This window comes from Pezoporus wallicus, unplaced genomic scaffold (assembly GCF_028554395.1).
Source record: "Pezoporus wallicus isolate ANWC-B61680 ecotype Strahan unplaced genomic scaffold, APGP_CSIRO_Pwel_v1 contig_4710, whole genome shotgun sequence".
NCBI lineage: Eukaryota > Metazoa > Chordata > Aves > Psittaciformes > Psittacidae > Pezoporus > Pezoporus wallicus.
The window spans coordinates 3277991-3296045 of record NW_026640647.1 but is presented as its reverse complement, the minus strand read 5'-3'; the positions used below and the strand labels follow the sequence as shown (position 1 = coordinate 3296045).

At 39.9% G+C, this 18055-nt stretch overlaps 1 protein-coding gene across 1 annotated transcript; it reads left to right on the top strand.

Moving 5' to 3' along the window:
- Positions 1 to 3494: 3494 nt before the first annotated feature.
- On the top strand, positions 3495 to 16670 carry STK17B (serine/threonine kinase 17b). The gene is made up of 7 exons (XM_057419864.1): positions 3495 to 3677; positions 7686 to 7898; positions 11035 to 11179; positions 11407 to 11533; positions 12646 to 12694; positions 14028 to 14207; positions 16171 to 16670. Exons 1-7 carry the CDS (start codon positions 3556 to 3558, stop codon positions 16451 to 16453), a joined length of 1119 nt encoding a protein of 372 aa, XP_057275847.1. The 5' UTR covers positions 3495 to 3555; the 3' UTR covers positions 16454 to 16670.
- Positions 16671 to 18055: the final 1385 nt, after the last annotated feature.

The window sequence follows — 18055 nt, the reverse complement described above, 5'->3', positions numbered from 1 at the left end:
CAACCACAAGTTAAAGTCTTTTAACTTTCTTATTTTTCCTTCAGCTCCCTAAAGCTAGAGGCTCTGAACACCCACTTGCCACTTAGGTGCATGGAAAATTGTCAAAACCAGGCTCTGTACTTGTAATAAAAGTACCAAAAAGTAGGTTTGTTCCCGTTTGAACATGCATGTGCAGATGTGCGTGCTGGTATATCTGTGTTCACTGGTCCCAGACAGCAATACGGTCGTTCGGGACCTTGCGGGCTGCGCCATGAACATTACATAAAAAGCCCATCCGCATCAGTCAGTGCTGGTAAGCGCACACACGGTTTGTCACTGCGGCTGTGGGCTCTTTGTCACATCCTCAGCTGCGCTAGACCAGAAGCGAAAGGATGCGCTGCAGACTTCGCGGGGCTGGCGCGGTGCAGCTGCCCTCAGCACCATCGCACCCCGCGCACCTTGCGCTTCCCCCTGTGCAGCGCACGCCGGTAGCCCTCGCTGCGGTGCTGGGACTAGCAGATACTATCGCTGCACCTCGCCCAACCCGGCGGCTCTCTGCACCCCGCGCTCTCTGAGGTGGCGAAACAAAATGGCTCTGCCACAGCTGCCCCGGAGGCGCCGTCAGCCCACGGTCCCCACCAGGCAACCGGCCGGCGGGGCCCTGCACCCTGGGGAGCGAGCCCCAGCGAGGTCACGCAAGGCCGCGGCTCCCAGCACCGCGGGAGGTGGCGGAGGAACCGCGCCGGCGCTGCCCCCTCAGCTCGCACGAAGGCACTCGGGGGAGGCAGCGGGCACACCTGCACCTCCCTCACCCCTTGCCCGCGCCCGGCCCGGCCCGCCCCGCCCCGGCTGCCTTCGAGGGGCGAGGGCAGCCGGGCGGGGGGGGCGGGGGGAATCCACCAATCGCCGTGCAGAAGGCTGGCCCCGGCGGGCGCGGATTGGCTCTTTGCGGCCGAGGTGGGCGGGCGCTGCCGGGGCAGCCACATCTCCCGGGCTGCGCTTTTCAAACGCCGGCTGTGCGGGTGCGGCGGTTAGTAGGGAGGGGGCCGCGCCGGGCTGGGCTGGGCTGGGCTGTGGCGAGGCGGGGGCCCTGGCGGCGCCTGCGGTTCCAGCTCCGTGAGGGGCTTCTGTGAGCCCTGTGGCGGGAGGTGAGTGTGCCCGAGCCGGCGCTGCGGTTCCCGGCCTCGGCTGCCGCGGGTGAAGGCGGGCGGGTCCGGTGGTGCGTTCAGTGGGCGGTGGGAGCTTCGTGCTGCCTCTCCCGGCCGCTCGCTCTCTCCCCGGACAGCGGTAGCGGGGGTGCCTGTGGGTAGGGTTGGGGTACCCCAGGCCGCGTCCCGCCTGATGTCCCGCACTCGGCCGCGGCCAGTCCGCGCAGGGCTCTCTGTGCGGTAGCAGAGTAGGGCAAGGCGGAGGCGAGGGAGCGCTGCGGTCCTTCAGACCCGCTCCGGTTCCTTCAGACCCGCTCCGGTGGGCGGCCGCGCAGGTTGCCACAGGGCTCAGCGGCCCCGGCGGGTTGCCTGGTGCTGGGTGCCTGCCACCCGTCACACCCGGGGAGGTGCGGGCCCTGCAGCGGCGCGTCGTGCCCTGGTGCTGCTCTTTCCGACGTCCTTCTTCGCTGAACGTGTTCCTAGTCCGGAGCAAGGGCTTGACCTCTGGAATAGTTAATTGAAGTGACTTTCTGCCCAGCTAAAGGTAGCTCAGGGGGAGGTTTCCTCTTCAATGGGAAGCTTGCAAATTTCAGTGAGATCCGTGCTTCTGATGTTTGTTACTCAAGTACATGGTACAGTGTGCAACAGCGCAGGTGTCCCTTTCAATTTTGGAAATGGTCAATGTATTAGAGCTTGTGCCATTTTTCATAGCTAACCGGATTTGAAGTTAGATCTAGTTCTCTTGAATAGATTATGTGTCTGACTGTGTTTTTCTGCCTGCTATATGTTTTTCCTCTATTATTAATGATACCAAGCTATAAAGAGGAGATAGCGTGCCTTACCAGAGAAACAAACTCAATTCAACATAAGACAGTAGCTCTCCTTAATAGTCACTCTTCAAGGAGAATGATTGAAAGTGTTATCTTACATAGTACATTTGATAATAGCAAGCTCTTAATCGATTAGGTCAATGTCTAATATATATAAATCACTTTATGCTAAAGTACTGCAGTAACAAGATAACTTTAACTGATAAACTGTTTAGTGAGTACAGCTCTGAGGAGAGTCATGTAAAATTTCAGGCACCTGAATCGGTCTCTTACACGATAAGCTGCCATATAACTGGGGAAAATGGAATGTATATTTGTTTATAAGAAACTGTTTCATGCATCTCATGTGCTACTTTGAAGATATTCTTGAACTCCGTGGGGGTTTTGTGTGTTGGCTTCTTTTTGGTCTCCTGCTAAAGCATGAATCATGATTTAAATCCCAAATAGTTTGAATATGAATGTCCGTGTTCCAAGAAGTGGTAATTTGAACAGTGCTTGATGGATGCTGGATTATATTTGAATCATAACTAGTTTGAGTGCTCCCCCCAGAAGTTTCTGATGCTTCACTTCTGTCATGTGAAGACTGAAAGTGTATTTCTGTAAGCTTGTTAACTGTATCTGAACTGTAACTTGCGTGTGATTTCTTTTCCATCACTAATAAAGGTAAACTTACATAGTAACTTAAAATAAGCCATTAATTAAGACTTTGGTTATCCTTCAGTAACCCTTCTTTGTCTTGCTTTTGCATTTTGCCTGAAGCAGTGCTTTAGGCCTATGAATGTGAATGCCAAAACCCAGTAGTCTTACTTTTTTTAACAGTAGTAGAAATAGTGTGGGTGGGTATATCTCCATAATGTGCTGTTCTACTGGTTTATTAAGGTAATTTAATCAAGATTACTACATCATTTGGTTCTAAATGATCTGAATTTGCAAAGAGGATGTTGTCCATTCATGCTGCTTTCTGACAAATAATCTAGTGTTAAACTGAAGTTTAGATGAGCTCTGAGTGAGTTTAATAAGAATGTGAGTCTTCTCAATGGAAAAAAAAAAAACAACCCTCCTTTTTTTCCCCTCTTTGGTTAGCTGTTCCTGCTGTGTTACAAAGAACAAAAGGGAAGGAGTTTTGGTTAAGTCCCCTAGCAATACCAGTGAAAAGTGTGAATTTAAAGGAATTGCTGGAAGTTACCAAGAATCCAAGGGAGATTTAAAACTTATTTTCAGGAAGCTTAAAAAAAAAGTACATATCATTAACAGCTAAATAGTTATTAGCATTTTCACTAGAACTGAAGCTTGTGCCTAATATATTACGGATATGGTCCAGGGAGGGGGGGGGAACTGACTCCTCTGAAAAGTTAAAATAATTAAACACAAATAAGTTCATTTTCTTAGCATGTCTTGATTACTGTTCCTTTCAGATTTTATTTTTACAGAGGTTAAATATGGTGTTTTCAGGTCACTACTAAACAAAGCTTTTCTAGTCTGACAGACCTAAACTCTAATATCTGCATACTTTCCTGTGCTGAAATTATGGAACACCCAAAACTGAATTGTTTTGCTTTAACAGGTGACTGGTAGAAGCGGGAGACCTGTTCCTGACCATGTCAAGGAGGAAGTTGGAGAATAAAAGCCTTCCTGGCTTGTTAGCCACATCTCTGAACACACAGATCAAGACAGACAATTTCCACAATTTTTATATGCTCGAATCAAAAGAGCTGGGAAGGTGAGGTTAGTTCTGTTTATTTTAGTAAGAGGAGTTTCTGTTGCAAGAGAATTATTTGTCCAATGAGAGACCTTTTCTGCCAAGCTTTTATGGTAGTAGATGGGGAATGAAGTATGTCTCTCTTCTTCCTTATTCCCTTCTTTGCAATATTCAACAGGTTCTCTGGGGACCAGGAAAAGATACTCTGAGATGTAAATTGCCAGCCTTTTCCATGTTAGATTTAGCCTGTTCTCATAGGAATGTAGATCTGGGATTATGTTCCTTTGTTTCCCTGTCTAGTCACAAACTGCATTCCAGGTACATAAACTAAAGAAGAGATAACATAGGGTAATACTGTAAGAAAAGAATGGGGATTGTGAGTTGGTTGTAGGTTGATTTTTTTTTATTTTTATTTTTATTTTTTTTTGAAGTCCAGCAAACAAAGACCTCTTCTCTCCCCCTTTCACCCTCCAGCAGTTAAGTCTAAGTTTCTAACAACCTGCTGCTTCAGAGTGGTTTTGCAGCCTATTTCCCTTGCTCATGTTTGCAATAGCAAAACAGGAAATAAAGCCAAAGGAAAAAAAAAGACCTGTTGGTATTTATGGTACAGTTTCAGACATCTGAGTCAATGTGTTTTTGAGGTCACTGGGATAATTCATACCTTGAAAATACTCACTGAATTGGGTGCAAAGCCATGCAAACGTAATACCATGGTTGTGTTTTCAAGCTCCTTGAACAGAAGTGGCATGGCTCAGTCTCGCAGTTCTTGTGCCTTGCTGTGCTACATAGCAATCTTTGGTACCTGCAGCTCATTTTGTCAGTAGAGATGCTCCTCTGCATATGATTTTTAAGATCTTCAGCCTTCATTGCTCTCTTGGGGTTTTGCTTGTTTGTCTTCTCGTAGCATGTGCTTTATCTGATGCACTTCTATAAAAATGCACCTTGCAGCCCTTAACTTTTCTATTTTCTTACCCCTCTGACAGCTCTAGTTTTAAGTTGTGGGCTCTGCAGAAGCAGTTTATATGCACCATCCTCTGTGCTCCAGTATTCTCAAGCAGCTGGATTTTCAGATTATGCAACCTGTGAGATGATTTCTAAAGCAAACAAAAGTATTGATTTTGTGTGGATTCCAAAATGGAGTCTTTAAAAGTTTCTGTACATGCAAAATCGGGCATAAGAAAATAAGTGCCGAAATCTAAAGAAACACAAGCAGAGCAGTATGTTTTCCAAGCATACGTTTGACTTTTCCTGGCCTAACAATGTCTGTGTTTTTTTGTGGTTTTTTTTTTTTTAATTTTGCAAGTATTTACAACTGTTTAAGTGATGTAAAATCCACCTTTGTAGCTTCCCCAAAAGATTTAACATGCTTTTTCTTTTCACTTGCAATTTTCTTTTTCCTCTTCGTATTACTTAGTAAATGGTTCTTTTGTTCTTCTCTACTTAAGCCTCCCAAGTCCCATTTCTTCCTCCCACACCCTTATCTTTTAGGTCCTTTGGTATTTAAGACTGACTCATAAAGCAGGCAGGTTCTGTTTAGTGGGTTAAGTAGTTTTTATCCCCAGTATGTGGATGGCTTGGCTTCTTTTGAAGTAGTTGAATTTCTGTGGTTTCTAACTTGGGATATCAAAACAACTTGAAATTGTTTTTTATCTCATAAAATTGGGCTATAAAGTGTGTGATGGTTAAGGAGTTACTTTGCAGGCAAGGAGGAGTGAGGCCTTCTTTGCATGCTTCAGTGCAGCACCTCAGATACGACATTTTGCATTTCTGGGGAAATTCCACTACTCTAAAGCAATATTTTTTGTCTAATAATTTTATCTTAGTAATTGGCACACTACAAATGCAGTACAAAGAAGTGGAAATTCTTACATGATTGATCTGAAGATACTGCTGACCCTTTAAAGCTGTTACACTCAGAGCAGCTAGAAGGAAGATATGCAGAAACTTATCTCACTGTTCTCATGAACTTTTTTAATTTTAGAGACACTTTTGTGGTTGATAGGGTGATGTGATGTTAAAACAAGAATGTAAGCTGTGGGGGAGTATCCTATACTTGGCTATATTGCGAAATTCGGCTCAATAAGTTAAAATGATCTGCAGTAATAAGCTGGTTTAACAATTTTTCACAATTGAGAAATAACTTGGCCTTTCCAGCCTTACAGATAGTTGCTAAAATCAAGAATGTGAATGTACCAAGCTGCAAATAGCTTTCACCTCTTAAATTACTTTTGCTTCTGACTTCAGAAGTTAACTTTATAAATTCAGTGCTTTAAAAAAGGACAAATCCTATAACTGAGACTGAAATAAATGATAGCAAGAAGTTGTTTTGTTGAATATATTTCTGATTGTGTCAGTTTGCACAAACGGTATTTCACATGTTTTTTTGCAAATGGAAATCTCATTTTTCATGACATGCTCCTACCTTTTTTCATTAAATACTGAAGTCTACAGTTTTTTCTCTAAAAAAGCCAGACATGACTTTTTTTTTTCATCAGAGACTATAGCAGTAGGACAAGGGGCAATGGGTTTAAGCTAAAACAGGGGAAATTTAGGTTACATACAAAGAAGTTCTTTACTATGAGGGTGGTAAGGCACTGGAATGGGTTGCCCAAGGAAGTTGTGAACGTGCCATCCCTGGCAGTGTTCAAGGCTGAGTTTGACAGAGCCTTGGGTGACATGGTCTAGAGTGAGGCATCTCTGCCTATGGCAGGGGGTTTGAACTGGATGATCTTAAGGTTCTTTCCAACCCCAACCATTCCATGATTCTGTAATATGTTCCTTTTAGGGATTGGGGTGTTTTTGCACCAGAAGGGCAAAGCCCTGCAGGGCAACATAGTCCTTTCTACTAAAGGAGCTAATTTAGTTGAAATTAGCTCAGCTCAGATAGCTCATACTGCGCTTCTTCATAAAGTTTGTTTTTATGCTGTGGTAACAAAAAATATGCATGGAAAAGCCTTTAAAAAAACCAGCCCAGAAGTGTAGATCTTGTTCTTTGTACACAGTTTTAGAACTGTTTTTAGAACTTTATGCAATTTATTTTAGCTCTTCAAGCTCTGTTTGTTTTGGGTTGTTTTTTTTTTAATCATGTTTTATCATTTGAAAACACTTTGCAAGTATGCAACTAGACATTTCTGGGAATGCAAAACTTGTGATTATAAAACATTGTTTTTTCAATTTATAACTTGGCTTAAAAAACTGCATTTTTTCCCCTATTTTTTTTTCTTTAAAGGTCAGCTTGGTGTTTTAACTACAGAGTGTGGTTTTCTCTTATAAACACTTCCTTGCCAAAATACATTTTTGTTTCCATACCGAAACAGTTGGCTAGGAAAGAAAGCAGCACACTTAGACTAACTGTAATTGAGGAAGAGAATGCCAAGTACTGGTGTCTTTCTGTTAAGATGTTTCTGAGCATTTTGTAGATGCCTAGGGTTTTTTTTAGTAGTATTGCATGATCCACTTTCTTTAAAAGTTCTTGCACTAAAGACCTTCCCCCTGTCCACAGCATACAAATATGCTTTATTTTCTGTGTTTATCCTCTGTATTTCACAAGGTTTTGCTTAGTTTGTTACTGTATCCTGTAGATATGATAATGTGGATGAAGATGGTTTTTTATATAGTATTTCCAGTCTGAAGCAAGTCCTGAGCAGCCTGGCAGAATCTCGTATATAGCCATGTTTTAAGCAGGAGATTTTGCTAGAGATCTCAAAAAGTCCCTTCTAACCTGGGTTGTTCTAGGATTCAGTGATCCTACATTGAGAATAACCATGTAACCTCATACTCTGATTTAATCTTAGCTAGTCTATATAAAGGGAATTGTACTGGGTCTTGTTAAAGCTTCATCTAGCTTAGTATGCTTTTTCCTACAGTGGCTGAATGTGAATGTTCAGGGAATAGTGTAAGAACAGGCCAATCATGGCATTCCCCTGTTAAATTTTTTCTTGGTTTCCAGTTATTTGTCATGCTTTTTTATTCCTGATGGCAATTTACATACTTTTTATATCTCTTAACGTTTTCCCTTTTATTTTGTAGAGGAAGATGTGCTGTGGTTAGAAAATGTATCGCTAAATCCACAGGCCAAGAGTATGCAGCTAAGTTTTTAAAGAAAAGAAGAAGAGGTCAAGATTGCAAAGCAGAGATTCTTCATGAAATAGCTGTGCTTGAATTAATGAAATCTAATCCTCGCGTAGTTAATCTCCATGAAGTCTATGAAACAGCAAATGAAATCATCTTAGTGTTGGAATAGTAAGTATGCCTTCATCCATGTTGCATATTTGTAGTTACAAATCTGGCAATATACTCTTTAGTTTTTGCATGAGTTGCCTGAACACCTAGAGAATTACAACAGCACAGTATTAATATTTCATTATGTTATGCTTTATAAACTCTTAGGGACTTTTTTGGTAGAACTTATTTTCATGTAAATGCAAGAGTTGAATCAGTTGGCGTTAATTGGGATCTGGTTGTGTATATGTGTTTTGTTACATCCACAGCGAATGAGTTATGTCAAACAATATGGAATAAGGCATTAAAAAAAAAAATAGACCAAAACGTATAGTAGTTCTGCACTCAAAACATTTAAAAAATGGACTGAAAGATTTTCAGGCTTTTTTTACAAAAAGCTTTTTAAAAATGAAAAGAGTCATTTTCCTCCTGCACAGCCTTCATAGACTATTCCATTCTGTTTCAAATTGGAATAGTTTTTCTGCCTTTAAATACTTCAGGTGGGTAATTTTAATTAAAACTTGCCTGTTTAATTTGAGCAGACTTTTTCTTCTGTTAGCTGAATTTTTGTAAAAAGCTGTGATAAATATTCAGGTCAGGCTAACCTGATAGAAAACCTGAATACAAACTCTAGGGTGGAATCGTGTTTTTAGTCCTAAAGATTTTTATGCAAGCTGGCCAGAGAGGGTGTTCTTGAATCTAGGAAGTGCACAGATGCTTTGATCTTAAATCAAATCGCCCCACTCTCCCCCCCACAAAAGTAGCCATTGATACTAAATACACAGATTTCAGAGAAGCTAAGAGCTGAGCATGTCCATGTTCTGTGAAATTTACCTCAAGTCACCACTTGAGGTTGTCTGGTGTCTGAAAAATTACAATTCTTTTGTGGGTTCTGACCTTCTAAATGTAGTGGTTTTGTTGTTTTAGAAGTGTTTGGCTTTTGGAGCTGTTTCTTCCAAAATTCCGTATCTGTTTAGATGTCCCTGTCACTTGTCATTAGCTCTGAAAACAGGTTTAACTGGGGGATTGAATTTGAATTCGAGTTATCTATCATATTTCCTGTATGTGTAAATCTTTGTGTGTAATGTAAGGAACAAAAATGCAGTTTGTGAAACTATTTAGGAAGTCTCTCTCTAGGATTTAAGTTTCTCATGCAAAGTATTTGAAGAACTGTTAATGGTGGTCTGCATGCACCATAATAAATTCCTTCAAATCTGCCATAGAATCTAGCTTGCTTTTTTGCTGGAACTAGGCGATCCCTAACATACTGTTTGTTGTTCCAAGAAGGGTAAAATAATGTAGATGTAAAATCCAGCTGACAAGTTTTGAACTTCTTACTGAGAACAACTACAAGTTCACATAGAAGCCACAATGTTTTCGTGCTTCTGTTTCAGCTCAGCTGTCTTGCTTGTTAAAGGTCTGTAGTAAAGCAACTTCCTTATGCTGCAGTGATGTTAATAGTCTGTCTTATAGTAGCGTTCGGTCTTGCAGTAAGTGTTCCTAGTTCTATTGGAATAAGCAAAGGGTTGATTATGCTTTTAGATTGTCATCTGTAGCAGAGTACATATTTTTGTTTGTTTGTTTTCTCATTATCAGAACTCTGAATCAGTCCTTTAAAAGAATTGCAAGAAATGAGTCTCTTGCTCATAAAATAGTTAATAAGTATATCCCTTCTAGCTCTGTTTCTCCTCTTACATATGGTCCCTGGTGGTGTTGGGTTGTTCCTGAGCTGTAACTGCAGGTTCAAAGTTTTGCATTGTGTAGGATTCTATTAGGTTATTTTTCTGAAGATATGTAATTATGTGTGCTACAAGTCATCTGGTGATCTTTCTATTAGCTTTCTCAGTTGATGCTGAATTTGCTTGTTAAGATCTTCCCTGAACTGGGGAGCCAAAACCAGGGTATTACATTCTAGCTGTGGTCTAGTGAGAGTCACTTGCCTCAGCCTGCCGGCTCTGCTGCAGTTACTACAGCCCAAGGTGCTGCTGACTCTTGCTGCGTTCAGCTTTCTGGCTGTAAGGACTCCCAAATCCTATGCAGCCGAGCTGTTCTTGCTCTTTAGTCATCTGTATGTCCACCCATCCAGTCTGTAACATAGTAACTTGGACACAAGAATACTGTGGGAAACAGTGTTGAAAACAGTGCTAAAGTTGAAGTAAATGACATCCACTGCTCATTTATGTTTTGTCATAAAGGCAAAAGGAGAGGCATTACTGATAGCTTGCATAGCTCCAGCAGATTAGTGACTGTGTTTATCCGTGTTGTCCATTATCTAACTTTTTTATACACTTACCATTTTGTGAACAATAAAATTGAGGCTTATTGGTTGGTAATTTTGAGGCGGCTCTTTATCTTTGAAAGAGAGTATCTCCAGGTAGTTAGAGCAGGCTGAGTAATTACGTCAAACCAAGCACGAAAGGAAACAGCTGACTCTGTGGCAGAGTATAGAACTAACCAACCACATGCAACATGGTTATTTCCACGCTTCCTTTATGCTGTAATAGTAGGGGGTTTTATAAGCAAACAACAGCCTTTTTCTGAGGAAGACATACTTGAGATCCTGTGTAAAAACATGGAGCTTGTCAATCTCATCTTTGTTGTCAGTGTGGCAATGGTAGATTTCAATGTGATGGAGATGAGTCCTTGTATTTCTGAATATTCTGTATCTGCCAGAGTTCTGGAAGAGCTAACTGACTAGGCAACTGCACATTTAATCAGCAGCAGCATGCTAGATGTGCTTCCTGGTACCTCTCTGATTTTTAGTCTTCCATCAGAATGGCAGGACCTAGGGTGGCAAGTACACAGTTCCCTTCTACTCCAGAAATAACCTTCAACAACTCTGACTGTTCACTGTATTGTAGTTCATGCATTTACACCACAGCCACATAATGAAAAATAATGGTTTTTACTTGCAAATTCAGACTACTGCTGGGCTTTCTTGCTTTGAATTATTAACGGAACTGGTCAAATGGAAAAAATTTTGGGTTTTTTTTTTTCCTCCTAAGTGCTTATATTGTGTGTCTTGGCATAAGTGTGTATTTAGCCTTTCTGAGAAAATGAATATATATTATATACATTTGTACTATGCATAAAATTTTTCTTCACTTAAGTTTGAAAATTCAGACTTAATATGTAACTGTTCTTGAATGTGTTTCAGTGCTGCTGGAGGAGAAATATTTGACTTGTGTGTCCCAGATCTGGATGACAGAATTGGGGAAAGGGATATTGTAAGACTTATAAGACAGATACTTGAAGGACTTCGCTGCTTGCATGAAAACAACATTGTTCATCTGGATTTAAAGGTGAGGCTGCAGCAGAGGTTTTATTTTAGTACTTTATATTTGATTTAGTATTGTGATAATTTGTTAAATACGTAACAGAAAATGATGAGAAAAAATATACTAGTGATTAATTCTTTAAAACTTAGTAATAAGTATTGCATAATAGAAATTGATAAGTCATTTAGTACATTGGTGACTTTTGCAGCTTGTGTTTTAATTAATTGAGAATCAAATCTTTCCTGTTCTAGCCTCAAAATATTTTGCTGAGCAGTGTCAATCCTCTTGGTGATGTCAAAATAGTAGATTTTGGTATGTCTCGGAAGCTTGAGAATTCTGGTGAACTGCGGCAGATCATGGGAACAACAGAGTATCTAGGTATGGAAGAGTTGCTTCACAATCTCTGATGTGTGGTTTTGAGAAAGCAGAAAGACTTCATATAATGTGCTTATCTACTTATCAGTCATTACTGGAGAAAGAACAACAGGACAAGGCAACATGTTCTGAGCTGTTCTTAGAGTAGTCTACAAATATTTCCACTTGAAAAACCACCAAATTATATCAACAAGTGCACCTCTAATTTCATGCTAAAGAATTTACTGCTGCTGTGATGCAGACTCTTAAATCAACAGGAAATTTTGGCTGTTGTATTTCAACATTAATCAAAAGAATTTAACATTAGCATGCACAAAGAAATGTTCTTTGAATGAGGAATGCTGTTCAGTATGATGATTTAATGAGATAAAAATAATCCTTGGAAAGGGACAGATTGCCAGTAGCACTTGGCCCTCTCCAAGGGGCAATTTCCTTAATGATTTGCCTATGCTTAATTTCAAGACCACTTAAATCTGTAGTCAGTAACTTGTTACCTAGCATATAAAGAAGAAGTTCTTTACTGTAAGGGTGGTGAGGCACTGGAATGGGTTGCCCAGGGAAGCTGTGAATACTCCAACCCTGGCGGTGTTCAAGGCCAGGTTGGACAGAGCCTTGGGTGACATGGTTTAGTGTGAGGTGTCCCTGCCCATGGCAGGGGGGTTGGAACTAGATTATCTTAAGGTCCTTTCCAACCCTAACTATTCTATGATTCTATATGCTAACAGCCACTGAGCCTAAAATTGGCCTAGTCATCTGGCTTTGCAGCGTTAGCATGCTGAAGTCTATGCATTCCCCTTGAAAAGCTGTACACGTGAAAACCAGTTAGAAGACTGTATTATGTGCATGCATCTGATTACAAAATATCTTGGGATTTGGAATATGTACAGAATAGTGTGCCTATTAGTGTGAACCAATTAAGCATCAGTGTTTCTAATCAAATGGAAATAACATTTTTCCACCTTGTGGCTTGAAAATAGTAAACTTGATTATTGAAACTGCATGGTTAGATTCATAATGGTTGGCAGAATACCTGCCAGAAATGTAGTGTCTGAATATTCAAGGCCACTTGAATAAATTCATTAAAGTGTTTTTATTCTCTCCATCTCTTTATCTAGCTCCAGAAATCTTAAACTACGATCCCATTACCACAGCTACAGATATGTGGTAGGTTGTATATGATAATTCATTTTATTGAGGTAGTCGTGACCATTTAACAATCCAGACTGGAGCCAGATCCAAACTCTGCAGTTCTATCTGGGTTACTTCTGTTGGGTTGACCAGAAGAGGTCGAGTTGGGAGGGGAAGGAGCCCTCAGGATGTAACTTCGGGTTTACAGGAATTACTGTATATGGGTCTGTTGCACACCTAGTAGGGAATATAGGTGGTGTCTAAGCATGCAGAGTCTAGGTATTTGTTCCAAGGGAAAAATAACTGATTGGATAGTATACTTTGGGCATTAGCTACTCTTGGATGACTTGTTTCAGGTAGCAACTGCTCTTGGACACTCCTCCCTCCCCATTTTTGTATCATTAAATAATTTTACTACACAAATGATAACTGTTTTAACTTTCTACCTCTTACCTTTAGAGCAGTATCTGCAGAATGTGTCATAAAAAATGAGACAAATCCACAACTTTATTAAGTATACTTTTGTAGCCTATTAATTTTGTGAGCTATGTTAGTGTAAAGCTACCTTTGAGATCTTTCCTTAAAACATTTTTGAGCATCTAAATAATGAAGTTTTAAAAGTTGCTGTGATCTAAAATCAACTCCTTGAAGTTCACGGTTCGTAACAGCAATTGTATCTGTTTGTGAATGGTGTTTTTTATTTATTTGCTTGCTTTTTGGAAAAAATGCACAACCAAGCTATTGGTGCTGTACTCAGAATGACAAACTCAGGATGCATGTTTCCCCACTAATGAGGGCTAAGGTTTGATCTGTCAGATCACAAACCCATTTTTATTACTCGTCAAGAAACTAAGATATATAATAAATCACTTGATGATGTACTCATGCTCATGTTCTTGGGGAAAAAGATTTCAGCACGAGGATATTGTTACACAACTGGGATGTCACTTATACAGAAAGATTGACTAAGTCTCAGTCATTGTTACTTCATCCAGAATTGTAGTGCAAGATAGGTTTTATTTACATGTGAATTAGAAAATCTATCTTGTTGCAGTTCTAACATCCAGAATTGCCCATAAGAGTGGGCTGTGTAAAAGCAGTATATTTCCTTTTCCTAGCAATCTCAGTGGGAGGAAAAAGTTGTGTTGAAAGCAAGCAATTTTCAGAAATCCTTTTACTGAGATACATACATAGCTTTCCTTGTGTGTGTGTGTCCTTCAAACACAGAAAACCGAGGTGTCGCATGATGTTTCTAATTCCCTGAGTGTGGCATACATCAGGAAGTCAGATCTGCAGGACAATAAATATATAGGGTATATTGTTTAGGTGTCCTAGTAGGATTATTCATTGTGGTTTTTCTTTGTCTCAGGAACATAGGTGTAATTTCATACATGCTGCTGACACAAGAATCTCCATTTGTTGGAGCTGATAATCAAGAAACTTACCTTAATATATCTCAAGTTAATGTGGATTATTCAGAAGAAACATTTTCATCAGTTTCACAGCCTGCCAAAGACTTCATTCAAAAACTCCTCATAAAAAATCCAGAGTAAGTAACAAACCCCCCTGGGCAAGAATCTTACCTTTTATGTTTGTGGAGCACCTAGGAAAAAATGAATGTTAATTTGGGACCTTAATACCACTGATGGGATCAGGCAAGCATTTCACAATGCACTGGTGATTATCTGTAGGTTTATGCCTTTCCATAATGTATGGAAATGATCTCTGGTTCACTGTCTGGCTTTTCTTATAGTCAGGCTTGTGCTTTGAGCTTCGTAATTTGAGTTTCTTTATATTTTCATTCAAAGGACAGCTTACTAACAAATCTGAAATATATTCTAGAAAGGTCACATTCTTGGCTATAATTTAACCTTTTATTGTGCAATTTGGAGAGACAAAATGCAATCTCTTTGATGCTGTGCTTTCTTGTTTCCTGACTTATCTTTAATGCATCTTTCTATTTTAATACGTTTTATAAAAAAAACCAACAAACTTGGCAGTCTTCTGACTGAGCAAACAGTCTTCAAGAATACATAGTTCTGCCATGTTCAGTCTCTTAAAAAATGTTCTTGATAAAAAGTACAAAGGTTCTGTTTGTAAGGCATGCTTATGTAACTTTATAGACATTAACCATGTCTGCACTTGCTGCATTGTGTTAAATTTGGATTTTTTTTAGCTGTTGCAGCAGCGAATGTAGTAAAAAGCAGCCAACCAAAAAAAACCCCAACCTGAACCCCCAAAATCAAACCACCAAAAACCACCACCCTAAAAGATGTATATGGGGGAATAGTATTTAGTGGAGTCAGTTAGTCATGTTTTACTAGGCATGGTCAGGCACTACCAATTATAGTGCCTAAGTATTGTCATTTGTGGTGAGAGGGTAGTCCCTCTGCTTCAGAGAGCCTGGGGCAAGCAGGAGTGTTCCTGTTATTTAGTTGAGAAAGAGGTTCTTTGGTGGGAGGGGACAGTATTATCTATGAAGTGCCTACTTTGATGAAATAAAGACTGTATATAAACTCATTATCTGAAGAGTCCTTTCTGTTTGGGCATCTCATATAGAGGGTTTGTCAACATCTAGAATAATTCTTGAGAACCATAGTATCATGGGGGAAGCAATTATGAAGAACTTGATTTGATAAATGTTAGTGTGGACCTGCAGGATGTTTGACATTGTCACAGTCACTACTCTACGTGCTTTCTTGCTTCTGGGCATCTTGATGTCTTCATTATATCCTCAATAACCTTCCTCCCCATTCTGATTCTTGATGACTATACCTTCTTGAATCTTAAGAGGAAAAATGTGTCCTGAGCTAGTCAGCTCTGTAAAGTTACAGGTCTCTGACCAAAAAATATTCACATGTTCTGGTAAAGTTAAGGACAAGTAGCGGACTCTGCTGCATTTCTAGCAGGTTCTGTGGAATTTAACAGTGCAGAACACGATGAAAACTGTAGTAGCGCTATACTAGGTCATCTAAAGGAAAAAGTTTGTGTTTTGTTTGGTAGTAACTACACTGTAGAAGGGCTTACGCCCCATAAACAGCAAGAGTAAAACACTGCTGAAGTTGGATAGTGTTGATGACACCATGTTATTTGGCCCTCCTTGAAAACTTAATGACTGAATATTCATTAACCTATTTACAATGGTCTGTATAAAACATAGGACTTCAAAAGCATAAGCTCAGGCACATTAATATAGACAGTGTTGAAAACATTCCAATGGACTATGAATACCAGCTGAGAAACACCTGTTCCTTGTTCTGATGAAAAGTTACTGGTTCTGACATTCAGCAGTAGGGAAGGCTGTCAACTAAAATTTAGATGCATGTTGCCAAGACTTAACTATGGTGGGGTCTAATGTGTTTTGCAGTAGCTGTGGTACTGGTGGAAAACAGGAGTATTAACTCCTTAGTGCCAATTCTGCATAAGATTTCTTAACATGACAGAGCTATTTAAATATGTTTTCAGTATTTCTGAAATTAACTTAAGGAACTTCACCCTTTTCTCTTTCAAAGGCAAAGACCCACAGCAGAGGCCTGTCTTTCTCATCTGTGGTTGCAGCAAGGGGAGTTCATACTCTTGTGTAGCCCTGAAGAAACTTGCTGCTCTTCTCTAATGCCAGGACACACCACAAAATGGTCAGAAGAGCGGAATGTAAAATCTAGTAGTAATGGTACCTGCAGCAACAAGGAAGACAAAGAGAACATTCCAGAGGACAGCAGTATGGTCTCCAAACGTTTCCGTTTTGATGATTCGTTGCAGTATCCCCAAGACTTCATGACAGACTTCATATGTTAATGTGTAATACAGACTTTTATAAAATGGATTTAGCATAATCTGTTCCAGTGGTGAATATAGGATTATAGCTTGCCAATTTGTGCAGCATTGGCATACTAGAAATGCACTTTGATTCTTTTATGCTGGTGCTTCCTTTTCTGTCCGTTGCTGGCAATGGATTTAACCCCTGAAAAACTGGGGTTGGTTGCGCCAGTAAAATGAATTTTTTTTTAGAAGATTTAATTAAATATTTTTGCACTTTTCAAGTTTTAGTCCAAAAATCATGCCAAAGTGAACAAACTAAAACCTGAAGATGAGTTTGTTTCAGCTTGAGCTTTGCCAAACAGTGGTTGAATACATACAAGCTTTCATGACTAGCCTTAAGAAATTGGTGTAAGCTGGGGAACGGAATCTAGCTGTCCTACTGGGCTTACTTGTGACCATTCTCGTCACTTTAAATGGGAGCTGAAGTAGGCATGTTTTAGGAATACAGTACATCTGTTGGGGCCATTTGCAAAACCACTTTCTCTCTAGGATCATTAGTAGTTAAGGAAATGTTTCTGCCTTACTGATCTGGTCCACTTAGGAATTATAATGCATACTCTGTGTGTTTCCCAACAGGAAAATGAGTTGTATTTCTGCAATGATGAACAGAAAATGGGTAGATTGTCAGTCCTTGAGCTAGTGGTCCGTTGCTTCTTATCAGTAAATTATATTTGGAGAGGATGAGGGTCCCATGCTGATCTGAATATTTGATAAACTAGTGTGCTTTCATAAAACCTCTGAAATAGCATCATCTACCTATACTGACCTATTCCTAATCTTAAGCAAAACCCCCAGCCAAGCAAACAAACAAACTGGAAAAAAACAAACAAAACTCACAACCAAACATGCCAAAAAGCCTCTTGAAGGCTTAAAAGTATCAACTGAATAAACTGAAAATAACTGGTTTTGCCAGTGAAGCTGCAATTAAAAGCTTTTCATTATGCCCCTGTAATGTAGAAGTGCAGTGCATCTTTCAGTCACATATTGTTATCCATAATAATTTAGCTTCATGCCTGCTCTAAGAAATGGACTGCAGTGTGTTAGTGTTTAAAGACAAACTACTTAATAATTGTTTTAAGCCTTTAAATTTGGTTTGTTTATTGGTTTTATTGTGTTTTGTGAGGTTTTTTTTTGTTTGTTTTTAATTGTATCCTTTTCACTTCCTGTTTCTAGGCTCTGAGGAAATAATGGCTATGTCAATTTTAAGCAAATACCAATCATGCCTTAACAGCCTGAAACTAATACTGACAAGATAAAATCTTAATCGTAACACTGAGGCTGTAAGTCTTTTTGTGTAGGGAATGTATTAAAACTCTTGTAAATAGTTTAAAAGTAAGCAGCACTTTAAAATACTGATGGGATTTTCCACTCCTCAGAGCTTAGACTTAATTGTCTTTGATTTGGATTTGGGTTGTTTTGAATAATAAAGTATCACAATCTGAAGTGTGCCTGTGGGCTTGTCAATAGGCAGGTTGAGGTTCTGGAACAACATAGGAGTGAGGTGAACATAAGGAATGGTAAAAGGTTGTATTTTACCGTTCTTCACACAAGGAAGGAACAGGGTTTTTTTTACAAAGA